Source organism: Carlito syrichta, unplaced genomic scaffold, assembly GCF_000164805.1.
Source record: "Carlito syrichta isolate Samal-C Ts95f unplaced genomic scaffold, Tarsius_syrichta-2.0.1 Scaffold316482, whole genome shotgun sequence".
Taxonomy (NCBI): domain Eukaryota; kingdom Metazoa; phylum Chordata; class Mammalia; order Primates; family Tarsiidae; genus Carlito; species Carlito syrichta.
Window position 1 is genome coordinate 313,282 of NW_007260578.1, and position 13,882 is coordinate 327,163.

The window sequence follows — 13,882 nt, forward strand, 5'->3', positions numbered from 1 at the left end:
TGCAAAAGCAATTGAACACATACACACACACTCCAAAACAAACTGGAATAACAACAAAGCAAAACAAAATAATCAGCAACAAAAAGACCCCCAAGAAAACACACACACACACACACACACACACACACACACACACACCCCTAGCACAAAGTGAATAGAGAAGAAAGACAGAAAGACCAAAGGGTGGGGGAGGGGAAAGATTCAGGTCAAACTCTCTCACACATATTGACATCCCCCTTAAACTATAAAAAACAAATATAAAAAAGACCCAGAACAAAAGTGCAAAAACCAACAACCACAATAAAATTGAAAGATGAACACTCAATCATTCACATACACACATAAACAGAAAATGACAAATAAAACAAGAAACAAAAAGAAAAGAAAAATAAAAAATTTTGGGGGGAGTGATGCAGATCAAACCTCACATACACGTTTATGTACAAAGGAACAATATTTTAAAAGTGGATAAACTAACAAGCAAACAGTAAAAAAATTTTTTTTAATTAAAAAGTAATTGACAATTTAAAAAACAAAAACAAACAAACAGAAAACCTGCCCTCTTGAAGCAGGCTCTGTAATTGTTCCTCTGTTCAGGTCCCCTGCAGAGCCACCTCTTCACTCTCTCTTCAAGGAACAAAACAGGGAAGGAGAAGGAACAGTGGAGGTGGGTGGGTCCACGGTCCTCCCCTCCCAGTCTCGTATGGTCAGGGAGATCTTTGGTGGGGAGATATGGGACTGTCTCTTCCCCAGCTATGTACTCTCACTGGGGTGCCCCAGCCAGGCCTTCCTGGAATGGAGCTCTCTTATTGCAACTGATGTCCATGCTCTTCCTGGGTTTGTCTCTCTCAGTCGTGGTCCAGCTGTGTGGGTCTGACATTCAGAGGATTGCTGGAAAGGAGGGGTTTGTGTCAGCCCCGGACTCAACACTGATCTCTTTGGAGTTCTTCCTCCTCCTTTTCTGGCCACACACTTTGTCCCACAGCTCCACCAGGGTAGGGGGGGCACCTGGAACTCAGCCCTCGACAGGTCCCTCTGAAGTTTGTCCTCTCAGGATATTGCCTTTGGGCCATGATCAAGCCCTGAGTAGTTGATTCACCAGTCACAGAGATCGGATCTGTTGATCTGTTGTGGGCAAATTGGAGCATTTTCCTGCCCTGCCTTCAATATGGTGATGGGGTGCCTCTCTTGTCCTCTTGCATGGGAACTTGCCTCTGGACTCTGTCCACAACTCCTTCCAGCACCCTGCAAGGTGATGACGTGATGAGGCAAAGCCAGGAGCAGTCTTTCTCCTGCTTCAAAGGCAAGGGAGCTCCTGGGGCAATAGCATCTCCCCATCGCTTTCCAAAGAAAAACTTCTGTCTGTTTAAAAAAAACAGTGGTGCCCCAATTCTGTGACCCTGGAAGAGCCAGGGATGAATAGAGAAGATGCAGCACTAGCTGTTGCACCACAGACCTGACCACCCACTCACGAGGCCCACTTAGACAGTCTCTCCTAGCGTTTTCTTGCCAGGGAGGGCTTGTTGGTTTAAAAAAAAAATAGAAAAGAAAGGAAAGAGAAACTGGTGCTTGGCTTCTGCATCCCGGGAATCCCATTATTTATTTTCGACAAATCTATATTGTTATGTTTGAATAGAATTTCTTCTAGACAGCATATATTTGGGTAATTTTTAAACACCCTATGACAATCTTTGTCTTTTAGTTGGTATTTTTAGGCCATTTATTGATTTCTTGATGTCCTAGGGCTTTCTTTTACATTGTATTATTTGTGTTCTATTTGTTTCTTGTGTTTATTTTTCTTGTTTTTCCATTTCTTTACTTCCATTGGTTTGCTTGTTATCCTTAAGAAGTCAATTTTGATTTACTTATAGTGATTTGAGATGCATCTCTTTATCATTTTTAGTTGTTAGTGAACATTTTGCAATGTGCATACATAATGTGTAGTCAACTGGAGTTGACATTTACAAATTTTAAGTATAGAAATTTTGCTTCTATTTACTTCCCTTTATCATGTTATTTTAAAAGAATATTATTGTCATCTTACTTAAAAAATTGTTTATGTCAAAATATGCCTTTTTTTCTTTATTTCTGTGTTTTATTTATTTCTTTCTTCCTGTGGCTTACTTGAACATGCTTTAGAATACTGTTTTGATCGATTTATAGTGTTTTAAAGTTCATCTAGTTGAATAGATTTTTTTAGTGGTTTGTCTAGGTATCAATTTATATATACATAATGTAACAAAATCTGCAAGTTGAAGTAAAGTTTAGAATCTTACCTCCTTTTATGTCTCTTTACTCTTACCTGTTTATAATTGTCTTAAGTATTTCCTTTACATATATTTAGAACCATAAAAAATGTACTAAAATTTTTACTTCAACAGTCATAATTTAGAAAACTCAAAAGGAAAATAAAAATCTGTTGTATTTCCCTCTGTGTTTGCTTCCTGTATTTTTTTTCTTCCTGATGTTTTTTTTCTTGCTTTGTGTTTAGAGAAGTTTCTTTAGCCAGTTTTTTCTTTTTTTTTGGAGGGGGCAAGATTGCTGGCAACATAGTCTCTGTTTTCCTTTATCTGAGAATATTATGATTCCCCTTTCATTCTTGAAGAATATTTTTAATGAATGTAAAATTCTGCATTGACAGTCATTTTTCTCTTTAAGCACTTGAGAAATGTACCAATTCCTTCTTGCTTTCATGCTTTCTGATGGGAAATTCACTGTCATTCTTTTTTTTTTCACCTATAGGGAAGGTATCATTTTTAATTTTGCTGCTTTTGAGATTTCTTCTTGTGTTGAGTTTTCAGAAGTTTTACTGTCATGTGTCCTATTATGGATTTTCCTGAGATTTCCTTGTTTGGGGTTGATTCAGTTTCTCAAATTTGTACAATATTAAAACATCTTTAGCTATTATTTATTTGAGTAGCTTTTAGTCCTGCTGTCTTTCTTTTCTCTTTTCAGGACTGTAGTCATATGAATATTAAATTTTTTGTTTGTTGCAGTACCACTGATCCCAGAGACTCTGTTCATTTTATTTCAGTCTCTTTTTTCTTTGTTGACAAGATTAGGAAATTTCTACTATTCTATTTTCAAGTGTACTAATTCTTTCCTCTTCCCCCTCCATTCTGCTATTGAATCCATCCACTGAGTTTGGTTTAGCTCTAAAATTTCACTTTATCTTCCTCATATCTTCTTTTTTTGTTGTTGAAATTTTCTATTTATTAGCTGAAATTTTAATTTTTTCATTTGTTTCAACTGTGTTAGTAATTGTTTGCTGAAGCACTTTTATCCTGGCTGACATAAAATCTTCGACAAATAATTCTAGCATCTCTGACATCTTTGTGCTGTATTTGTTGATTGTTTTCTTTCATTAAGTGTGAAATCTTGCTAGTTCTTGGTATGATAAATCATTTTTTGTTAAAACTTGAACATTTTCATATTTTATTATTAGACTCTGGATCTGATTTAAATCTTCTATTTAGTTGGCTTTTTTTGATATTGCTCCAGTCTGAGAAAGGTAATGTCTTTATTTATTTATTTATTTTTACTGTAGGTAGATGGAGAAATCTGGGTTCCCACTCAGCCTTTGTGGTCATCCAAGGGAAGGGGTACTTTATTACTGATGGGAAGAAATAGAAGTTTTGACTTCCTATAAGTTCTCCACTGACACTATAATGGTGAGAATCTCAGTTAAGTGACTGAAAATCCCAATTCTCCACTAGATCTCTTCTGAAACTACCTCCTGTGTATGTTTTGCATGTGGAGGACATGGTTTGAGATGATTTATTATAAACTTGTGAAGTTGGAAGTGTAGGTTCCCCACTCAACTGCTGCTAGTTTGGATGTGCATAGAATCCATTTTTTTCCCCATGGTGTTTGGTTGGAATAGAATTCTTGTTGTTTAAACATTTTCATCTAGAACACTGCCACTTTCCTTGTTTTTGTTTATTTTTTTTGGTGGGGGGGTAGAGAGAGCAGGCTTTTTTCCTTTTTTAAAAATTTTTATTTTTTGAGTAGGAATCTCACTCTGTCGCCCAGGATGGAGAGCGGCAGCACACTCAAAGCCACTGCAGCCTCGACTTGCTGGGCTCAGACAATCTTTCCACCTCAGCCTTCCAAGTAGCTGAAACTACAGGTGCGAGCTACCATACCCAGCTTATTTTTTTATTTATTGTAGAGACGATGCCTCACCAAGTTGCCCAGGCTTCAGTGTCTCACCAACTAGTCTTGAACTCCTAAGTTCAGGCCTCCCAAAGTGCTGGGATTACAGACTTGAACCACCATGCCTGAATCTTTTACTTTTTAATTGGCATTTCTGTGTTGCTACCTTCTTGGGCTTCAGGTTCAGGATGCATTAAGGCTAAAAGAAAAACCCATGCTGCTTTCCTTGAGTCTGGAATTTCTTAGCTAATCTGCCTTCACCACGTCACCTTTCTTTTTTTTTAATTTTTAATTTTAAACATATGGGGTACAATTCAAGGTTAGGTATACAAATGTTCACTATGCAGGTATCCTTTTGATGAGGTGTGCCCCCTCCACCCCTTGTAGTTTTCTCCTACTGCCAATCCCACCCCTGCCCTCTCCTGGCAGTTTCTCATTACTGCCAATCCTTTTCTCATAGTGTTATGATAGTTGTTCAAGATCTACTTATGAGTGAGAACATGTGATACTCGGTTCTTTGCTCCCATGACAGATCACTCAGTATTATAGCCTCCAAGTACATCCAAGTTGCTGATAAAGTTCATCATTTTGTCCTTTTTTGTGACTGTATAATATTCCATCATGTATATGTATCACATTTTAAAAATTCTCCTCTTTCAATGGGCAGCATGGTTGGTTCCAAGTTTTTGCTATTGTAAATAATGCTGCAGTAAACAAGCATGTGCAGGTGTCTTTTTCACAGAGTGATTTGAGTTCCTCTGGGTATATTCCCAGTAGGGAGATTGTGGGATCTTAAGGGAGGTCGATTTTTTGATCTTTTAGGAATTGCCACACTGTTTTCCACAGAGGCGGTACTAGTTTACACACTCACCAGCAGTGTAGAAGTATTTCCTTTTTGCCACATCCCCTCCAACTTCTGTTGTTTTTTGAGTTATTGATGATGGCCATTCTGACTGTAGTTAGGCGGTATCTCAGTGTGGTTTTAATTTGCATTTCTTTGATGACTAGTGAGGCTGAGCATCTTTTCATGTATCTGTTGCCTCTTTATATGTCTTCTTTTGAGAAATGTCTATTCATATCTTTTGCCTACTTTGTAATGGGGCTGTTTGTTTTTTTCTTTTCAGCACATTTGAGTTCCTCATAGATCCTAGATGTTAGGCCTTTGTCAGACATAGAGTTGACAAATATTTTTTGCCAGTCCGTGGGCTGTCTCCCTGCTCTCTTGATGGTTTCTTTGTCTTTGCAGAAGCTTGTCAGTTTGATGAGGTTCCACTTATCTATCTTATTTCTTATGGTATGGGCACTTGGGGTTTTGATCAAGAATTCGTTGCCAGTTCCAATTTCCATAAAGGGATCTCCTGCATTTTCTAAGACTCTTATAGTTTGAGGTTTTTCATTTAGGTCTTAGATCCATTTAAAGTTGATTTTTATGTATGGTGATTGGTAGGGTTCTTGTTTTAATCTTCTGCATGCGGTCTTCCAGTTTTCCCAGCACCATTTACTGAATAGATTCTCCTCTCCCCAATGGTTAATGGTGGAGACTTTGTTGAAGATGAGTTGGCTGAGAAATTGAGGTTTTGCTTCTGGAATCTCAATTCTATTCCATTGCTCTATATGCCTATTCTTGTACCAACATCAGGCTGTTTTGATTATTATAGTTTTATAATGAAGCTTAAAGTCTGGGAGCATGATGCCTCCTGCTTTGCTTTTTTTTTTTTTTTTTTGCTGAGGATTGTTTTGGTTATTTGTGGTTGTTTATGTTTCCATGTGAATTCCTGTATTGTCATTTTCAGGTCTGGGAAGAATGCTGCTGGTAATTTAATGGGTATTGCATTAAATCTGTAGATTGCCTTCGGTAGGATGGACATCTTAACAATGTTTATTCTTCCAAATCATGAGCATGGAATATTTTTCCATTTGTTTGTGTCATCTTTGATTTCTTTCAGAAGTGTTTTTTAGTTTTCATTGTAAAGGTCTTTCACATCTCTGGTTAGGATGATTCCAAAGAATTTCTTTGTGTGTATGTGTGTGTTTGTGTGTGTGTGTGTGTGTGTGTGTGTATGTGTATATGGCTATTGTGAATGAGATTGTGCTTTTTTTATTTGGGTTTCTGTTTGTTTAATGTTGGCTATGTAGAAATGTGACTGATTTTTACACATTTATTTTGTTCCCTGAGACTTTGCCAAAGTCCTTTATCAATGCAAGGAGGTTTTTGACAGATTTTCCTAGGTTTTCAAGGTATCAAATCATGTTGTCTGCCTAGAGGGATAACTTAATTTCCTGTTTTCCTCTTCTCTTGTCTGATTGCTCTAGTTAGGACTTCCAATACTATGTCGAACAAGAGGGTTGAGAGTGGGCATCCTTGTCACTTTCCGGTTTTCAGGGGAAATGCTTCCAATTTCTGTCTGTTTAGTAGTATGTTGGCTGTGGGTTTCTCATAGATGGCTCTTACTATTTTGAAGTATATTCCATCTAGGCCTCAATGTTTGAGGGTTTTTATCAAGAAGGGGTACTGAATTTTGTTGAAAGCTTTTCCCACATCTAATGATATAATCATGTGGTTTTTGTTTTTACATCTGTTAATGTATTTAATTACATTTATTGTCTTGTGCATGTTGATCCAGCCCTGCATCCTGGGTATGAAGCCTACTTGGTTATGGTGGGTGATTTTTGAGCTGTGTTGGATCTGGTTTGCTAGAATCTTGTTGAGAATTTTAGCATTTATGTTCATCAAGGATTCCTCTTCACTTTTAATGGTCTTCTTATATTTGCTTTATATCTAAGTCTACAGTTTTTGTAGCTGTAATTAAATGGAGAAATAGGGAAAAGTACATCTTCTCCATCTTCCCAGAAGTAAAAGATTTGTTTCTTTTTTGTATCTTTGCTAAGATTTAAATTGTTTTAAATCTTTTTTTTAGAAGGGCTTGTAATTGCTTGGTGAAGCATTTTTATAATTGCTGCTTTAAAGTTCTTCTAAGATAATTCTAGCATCTGAGTTACCTCATTATTGGCATCTGTTGATCATCTTTTTTTTCCTTTCAACTTATGGTTGAATTTGTTCGTGGCATAATGAATGATTTTCAATTGTATAATGGACATTTTGTGTATTAGTTAGACTTTGGATTTCATTTGATTTTCTTTTTAGTAAGCAATCACTCTGTTTAGTGTAGTGTATAACTCTAGGTGGTGTAGGTATTCAGGTGCCTGCTGATTCCTGAACATCATATTACAAAGTTGAAGTACTGACTTGTACCACCTCGTTTCTTTTTTTTAACTAAAAAAATTTTATTTGAGCTTCTAAATTTAAGCCCAACATTGACCTCACAGGAAATATACTCTGAAAAATGTTATTCTAGAACAAGCATCTGTTTCCCCTTAGTCTCTCCCAACAGAGTGTATACATGCTAGCTGTTTCCTTTTAATTTACAATCACTGCAGTCCCATCAATTTGAGATTATACACAGATTACCCAAAATAAAGGTCTGAACGTTCTTAGTTGTACCCTAATTTCACTAACTGCCAGTAGTTTTCTGGGATGATCTCAGTCTCATGAATCTCTTTAAAGAGAGGCCCAAAAAACTTAAGTGGTTACTTTTTGCAAGGTTATTTTATAGGAATTAGCAGTAGAGACAAGACTGTGTTGATTCCATCTGGCATCACTGGGAGATAACTTAGATGAAAGGCATCCCACCTTAGGTCCAGGTCCAGGTCCTGGTTCAGGACAGCTGCCACAAATGTGGCTAGTGCTAGAGGATCCTTTTCCAGTCTCAAGAATGGAAGCTGAGACTGTACCATTTATAGAAATTTTATTGTGAAGATCCTTACACCCAACAGCTTAAGGTGATGGGTTTTCACATGACTTTTTTCAAGTCTACAGCCAATGCCTTTAATACTCTTGAGCTTTGGAATAAAGTATGGGGTGAATGCATGTAATAGCACCAACTCTGCTTTCTCATTACTGGTGACCACCCAGGTCCTGCCTGCATCTATTCTTGCTCATCTTAGGGCTCCATCCATTACTTTGAAGCTGCAACCTGGCACTCTACTTCTCCCCACCTCTGCAGATGCCATGAAAGACTGTTACCACAGGTCTGGGGCTGCTGGCCATGCTTGGTACCTATGGGAGCCACCATGACTTCCAGTCACTGCCTCATTTCAGACACTTAAGATAGAAGTAAAGCTCCCACCTTAGTCCTACTGACACCTTCTAAGCAAAAGTGGAGCATTGTCTGGCAAAGCCTTATTGCTACCAAATGGGTGTGAAAATTTAGCTTCTCAATTGACCTTGCCAGCCCTAGTATTGGGTAGGAAGTAGTATGCTACACCTCACACCATGTTTTCTATTTTATTGCTATTGGATGGGATGGAAGCTCAGCTTCTCACCTGGCTTCACTGATCACTAGCAGGGAAAGTGAAGCACCAACTAGCATTGCTTTGGTCAAGCTTGTTGCTTTTGGATAGTGAAGGATGTTTGGATTGCAGCTAGGTTCATTTATGCTATGCAGATGGTTGCATCAGAATTTCTCCTCCTGTCGCTAGATATGAAGTGCAATCTCCACTTCACCCCACTGACATCACCCCTGTGAATGAATCAGGGTACCTCTTTCTACTATCAAGCAAGGTATGCAAATATAGCTCTCCACTTCTTGTTGCTGACACATGTGAGAAACAATTTTCCTCTAGTTTTTAACCATAGCAAGATGGGTATTATGCTTTAAAAAGTTTTGTAGTCTGCTAGAAAGTTTGTTTTATCTTTACCTTTTGGTAGTTTAAGTTTGTAGGCTTTCTCAATATCCCATGCGAGACATATTAGGAGGCAAGAAAGAAAGCCCATGAAACTCAACACTACATTGTCCTCGATTCCAGAGGATCCTAAGCAGCCTGTCTCCTTCTTTTCATCTTTCAGAGACTTCCAATGTTTATTTATCAAGTGATGTCCAGGATTTTTAGTCTTGAGAGGGAGAATGAAGGACGAGAGAAACTCTCATTCTTGGCTAAAACAAGATATCATTGCATTTAAATTTTTAAAAACTTCTCTGTTCACCTTATTGTGCTTGGCATCTGAGAAATTGCTCCTGCATCAGCATATATAAATGATCAACCAATGTTTGGGCAGAAGTTGGACTCAAACATCTCAAGTCAGTAAGGCTTCTGACTCCTACTGAGGCATCTGTGGTAAGTAGTAAAATGTGTTCTAATCTCAAACCATGTTCAAGTGTGCTCCAGTTTTCAATTTATCCAGTGATCTTTTGTGTATCCTATATGGATATGTGCAGTCTTCCAGGTGTGGATAACTTGGATTCTCTCCAATCTCTGCTATGCATTCTTGAAGAGTCAGTGTAGAATATACTTGCTTTAAGCATGACCAGAGTCTCAGGCTAGTAGAATCGTTGACCCTCTCTGCTTTCCTGCCACTGACAGTAATACTTCCATAACTATGCTACATGAGGTGGGTGTTGCTACTTGCTCACTACTGAGTGAGCACCCTTTGTGCAGCACAGTTGCTATTTTTTTTGGTCTGGTCCACTTTGGAATAACTTCTGCCTCAACCTTGCTGAGAAGAGAGCTGCTGATTGAAGAAGGCCTGTGTAAAACTGCCACAGTTTATCATTGTTCTTACATATTTTTAATACTCATATGTCTTTTCCCTGACTGACTTGCTTATGACTGGGATTTATGATACTGTGCAATTTCATGAAGAATAATAGTGGGGCATACTCTGTGTCTTCCTTGTCTTTGACAGATTATAGAACCTATTTGAATCTGGGTGTCCCAGTCTTTATTCTTGGAGGAGAAAGAATGAGACCCTTCCAACTTTAAAAAAAAAAACTGAGAAAAAACAATCCAATTGTGATCCCGTAGTCCCTGCCACTGAAACATTTTCTACAAATAAGCCAGATTTAGTTTTGTGTCAAAACAAGGACAGAGTAATATTTATGTTACTACAGAAAGTTGAATAAAAGGTTTGTCCAAAATGGAATAAAAAAAATTAACTATTGATATATGGGATAATTTGGATGGACCTAAAGGAAATTATACATAGTGAAAATAAAAGCCAATCTCAGAGATTATATACAGTATAAGTCCATTTGTCACTCTCGAAGTGATCAATCTGTAGAGGAGAACAGGTTAGTAGTTTCCTGAGAACAGAGATGAAAGTGAGAGGGGATGGGTATGACTACACAATAATAGTATAAGAGAGTTTATGGTAATGAAAGAATTCTGTATCCTGATTGTGGTTGTGGTTACATGAATATGTACATAACATTGAATTGCAAATATCTACTCATACACTCAATGTACATGTCAAACTGCTGAAACGGAGTAAGGTGTGTATGTATTTTAGTTAACATTATTGTACCGATATCGATTTTCTAGTTTTGCTATTGTCCTGCAGTTGTGGAATATGTGAGGAACTTGGGTGAAGAATTCAAGGGAATGGATATTACCGTTACAACTCCCTGTGACTAAAATTAAAAATTAAAAAATATACGTGCCTTTTCACAAGCACAAGTTCATCCATATGGGGAAATTCTAGCGTCATACTTTCTTGCAATGGTATCCCATTAACAGTAATTTTTCTTGCTGATTTGATTTTAGTCTGATAAAGGCAAAGACATATTGAGTCAGAGCAACCCAAGGTAATTTTTTATGAAATAAAAGATAATTCTATACTACATAATTTTTAATCAAAAAATCTAAATCAGTTAAATGTATTCTTTTTCTTTATGTCTATAAAATTTATAAATTAAATACTGATTATCTAAAAGGACTGAAAATGTTAAAAATGATCATAACAAATAAACTTTACTAAATTATGTATAAATTCTTATTAAAGCTAATATACCAGTTAAAGTAAATATAATTCACAAACATTTCAATGACATTAATTATATTTACATCTTTATAAATGACAGTAAAGTCTCCTTTCTCCTGTACTCTGTGGATTATATAATCCCCAATGAGAAGTTTACATTTACTATCATAAATTAGTCTGTAGACACTGGCATCATAATTTCTTCCCTGCAGAATTTATCACAATAGTGGAAGTCCTAGGGGAGACCTACTCATGAATTTCTTCCCTGCAGAATTTATCGCAATAGTGGAAGTCCTAGGGGAGACCTACTCATGAATTTCTAATAAAGTTCAGAAGAATTATAAACCTTAAGCAAATGCCATGTGTTCTATGACATGGTGCCTCTGGTGTTGTCTAGTTTTTCTTTATACCCTCTCGGCAAATTTATAGATAATAGTTTGATTTACACCTCAGAATGACTCCTGGAACCTTCAGATTGTGAGATCTATGCTTGATGCTTTTGCCAGTCAAGGGAGAAGAAGATTCTGTGCCCACATCTAGTCAGTTTTGATACTTCCAAATCCAGTTCTTCCTTTAGGACAGTGGAAGAGAAACACTCATAAAAGGTCAGCACTAGATTCTCTGAGTAAAAGGATGGTAAATTTACCAAGTTTCAATTTTTCTCTTTCTTGTATGTTGCTGAAAAATGAGGAAAATTATTATACTGAATAACAAGAAATTTAGCTGTATGGAGCTCTGACTCTACTGCCTGCATTTCTCTTATCTTCTATGTGTTGGCTTTATTTTCCATTTGGTAGCAAGACAACCATAGTGGTTCTAGGTGACACATCCAGAGTATAGAAAAATCAGGGAAGAAAAGGAGATTTGTCTCTTTCTTAAAAAATTAATGTGTTATATATAGATATAATATAATAAATATAATAAATTATTTATACATATAAGGAGTTTAAGTGTCATAAGAACCTAATTTGATAACTTTTTACAAACTTAGCAACTATTACAAACACACCCAAATTAATTATGCTTCTTTCATACCTTTAAACAAAGAACTGTGAAAGCCCATTTCCTTTCTCCTCTGTTTAGCTAGGATGGAATAGAAGAGAATATGTAGAAACACTGAAGTAATGGTTAACTATAAATCTTAGATATCAAGGATTTCTTCAATACATGGCATTAATTGTTGACTTCATGGAGTCTTAAAAAACAAACATAAATCGTATAGACTGTAAAGAATTCCCGCCTAGGAAGCAGAATAACATCATGGTCTTTTCCCTAAAGGAATCTTCTCTTGCTTCATGGTCATCATAGGGGAACTGAAGTGTTAGGTAGAATAATGAAACATGAGTAGGAACTAGGAAATGAAGGGACAGATGAATGGAGAAAAACACGGGAGACACATTCTTACAACAAAAGTTCATCAGTAGGTAGGCTTGTATCTCAGGTACTCCACCTCTCTATTTTCTAGTAAGGACAAGAGCAGTTGTTTGTTACATTTAGTTCTTGCAGACAAAAGACAGAGTGATTGAGATGTTGAGAGGTTGGTGTGACAGTACATTCAGACCCCATGAAACAAAGGAGAACTGAACCTGGATTCTTCAAGTCTGAGTCCCATAAATGAGTTTGTAGAAAGAGATCTGGGTTCTCTGTTAATGGAATTTTCTTCTGTCCTTCCAGATTTTTGAAGATGAAAATCCTGGCTAGAAATGAGTCCACAGTGACTGAATTTATTCTTGCTGGATTAACAGATTGTCCGGAGCTCCAGCAACCTTTCTTTTACCTGTTTCTAGTAATCTACATTGTTACCATGGTAGGCAACCTTGGTTTGATCACACTTATTGGTCTAAATTCTCATCTCCACACCCCCATGTATTATTTACTCTTCAATCTTTCTTTCATTGATCTCTGTTACTCTTCTGTTTTCACTCCCAAAATGCTGATGAACTTTGTATTAAAAAAGAATATCATCTCTTATGTCGGGTGCATGACTCAGCTGTTTTTCTTTCTCTTTTTTGTCATATCTGAATGCTATATGCTGACCTCAATGGCCTATGATCGCTATGTGGCCATCTGTAATCCATTGCTGTATAAGATCACCATGACTGATCAGATATGTTTTATGCTAACTTTTGCTGCTTACATAATGGGATTTGCTGGAGCCACTGTCCACACAGGCTGCATGCTTAGACTAACCTTCTGCAATGCTAACACCATCAACCATTACTTGTGTGACATACTCCCCCTCCTCCAACTTTCTTGTACCAGCACCTATGTCAATGAGGTAGTAGTTCTCATTGTTGTGGGTATTAATATCACAGTACCCAGTTTTACCATTCTAATTTCTTACATTTTTATCCTTACTAGCATTCTTCATATAAAATCCTCTCAAGGAAGATCAAAAGCTTTCAGTACTTGTAGCTCTCACGTCATTGCTCTTTCTCTCTTTTTTGGATCAGCAGCACTCATGTATCTTAAGTATTCTTCTGGATCTATGGAGCAGGGAAAAGTTTCTTCTGTTTTCTATACTAATGTGGGGCCTATGCTCAATCCCTTAGTCTACAGTTTGAGGAACAAAGATGTTAAAGTTGCACTGAGAAAAACTCTGATTAAAATTCAGAGGAGAAATATATTCTAATTAGAAGTAGGAATATGCTTTATCATGTCCCTTACAGATATTCTTCTCTTGTTTTTTTGTTTCTGTATCTCTGACACTTCTCAAATAAGTAATAGCATGTTTGTTAAAGGAACATATGAACTGACTAATATTTTTCATTATTGTTTCATACCATTTCTGTCTCCCAGGTTATTTTTGGTCTAGACAAATATGGTGAATTTTGTAAGCTACAAAAAAAAAAAAGTAAAAATTACAACTTTCTCGCCTAAACACAGAAGTGCTAAATATAATGGAAACAG

The 13,882-nt window shown here is 36.8% G+C and overlaps 1 protein-coding gene across 1 annotated transcript; it reads left to right on the forward strand.

Moving 5' to 3' along the window:
* The first annotated feature begins 12,650 nt into the window (after positions 1–12,650).
* On the forward strand, positions 12,651–13,604 carry LOC103277122 (olfactory receptor 8B3). The gene has a single exon (XM_008074548.1). It carries the CDS (start codon positions 12,657–12,659, stop codon positions 13,602–13,604), a length of 948 nt encoding a protein of 315 aa, XP_008072739.1. The 5' UTR covers positions 12,651–12,656.
* The last annotated feature ends 278 nt before the right edge of the window (positions 13,605–13,882 follow it).

What these genes read in the sequence shown, in the direction of transcription:
- LOC103277122 (XM_008074548.1), top strand. Translation starts at nt 12,657, where the DNA reads ATGAAAATCCTGGCTAGAAATGAGTCCACAGTGACTGAATTTATTCTT.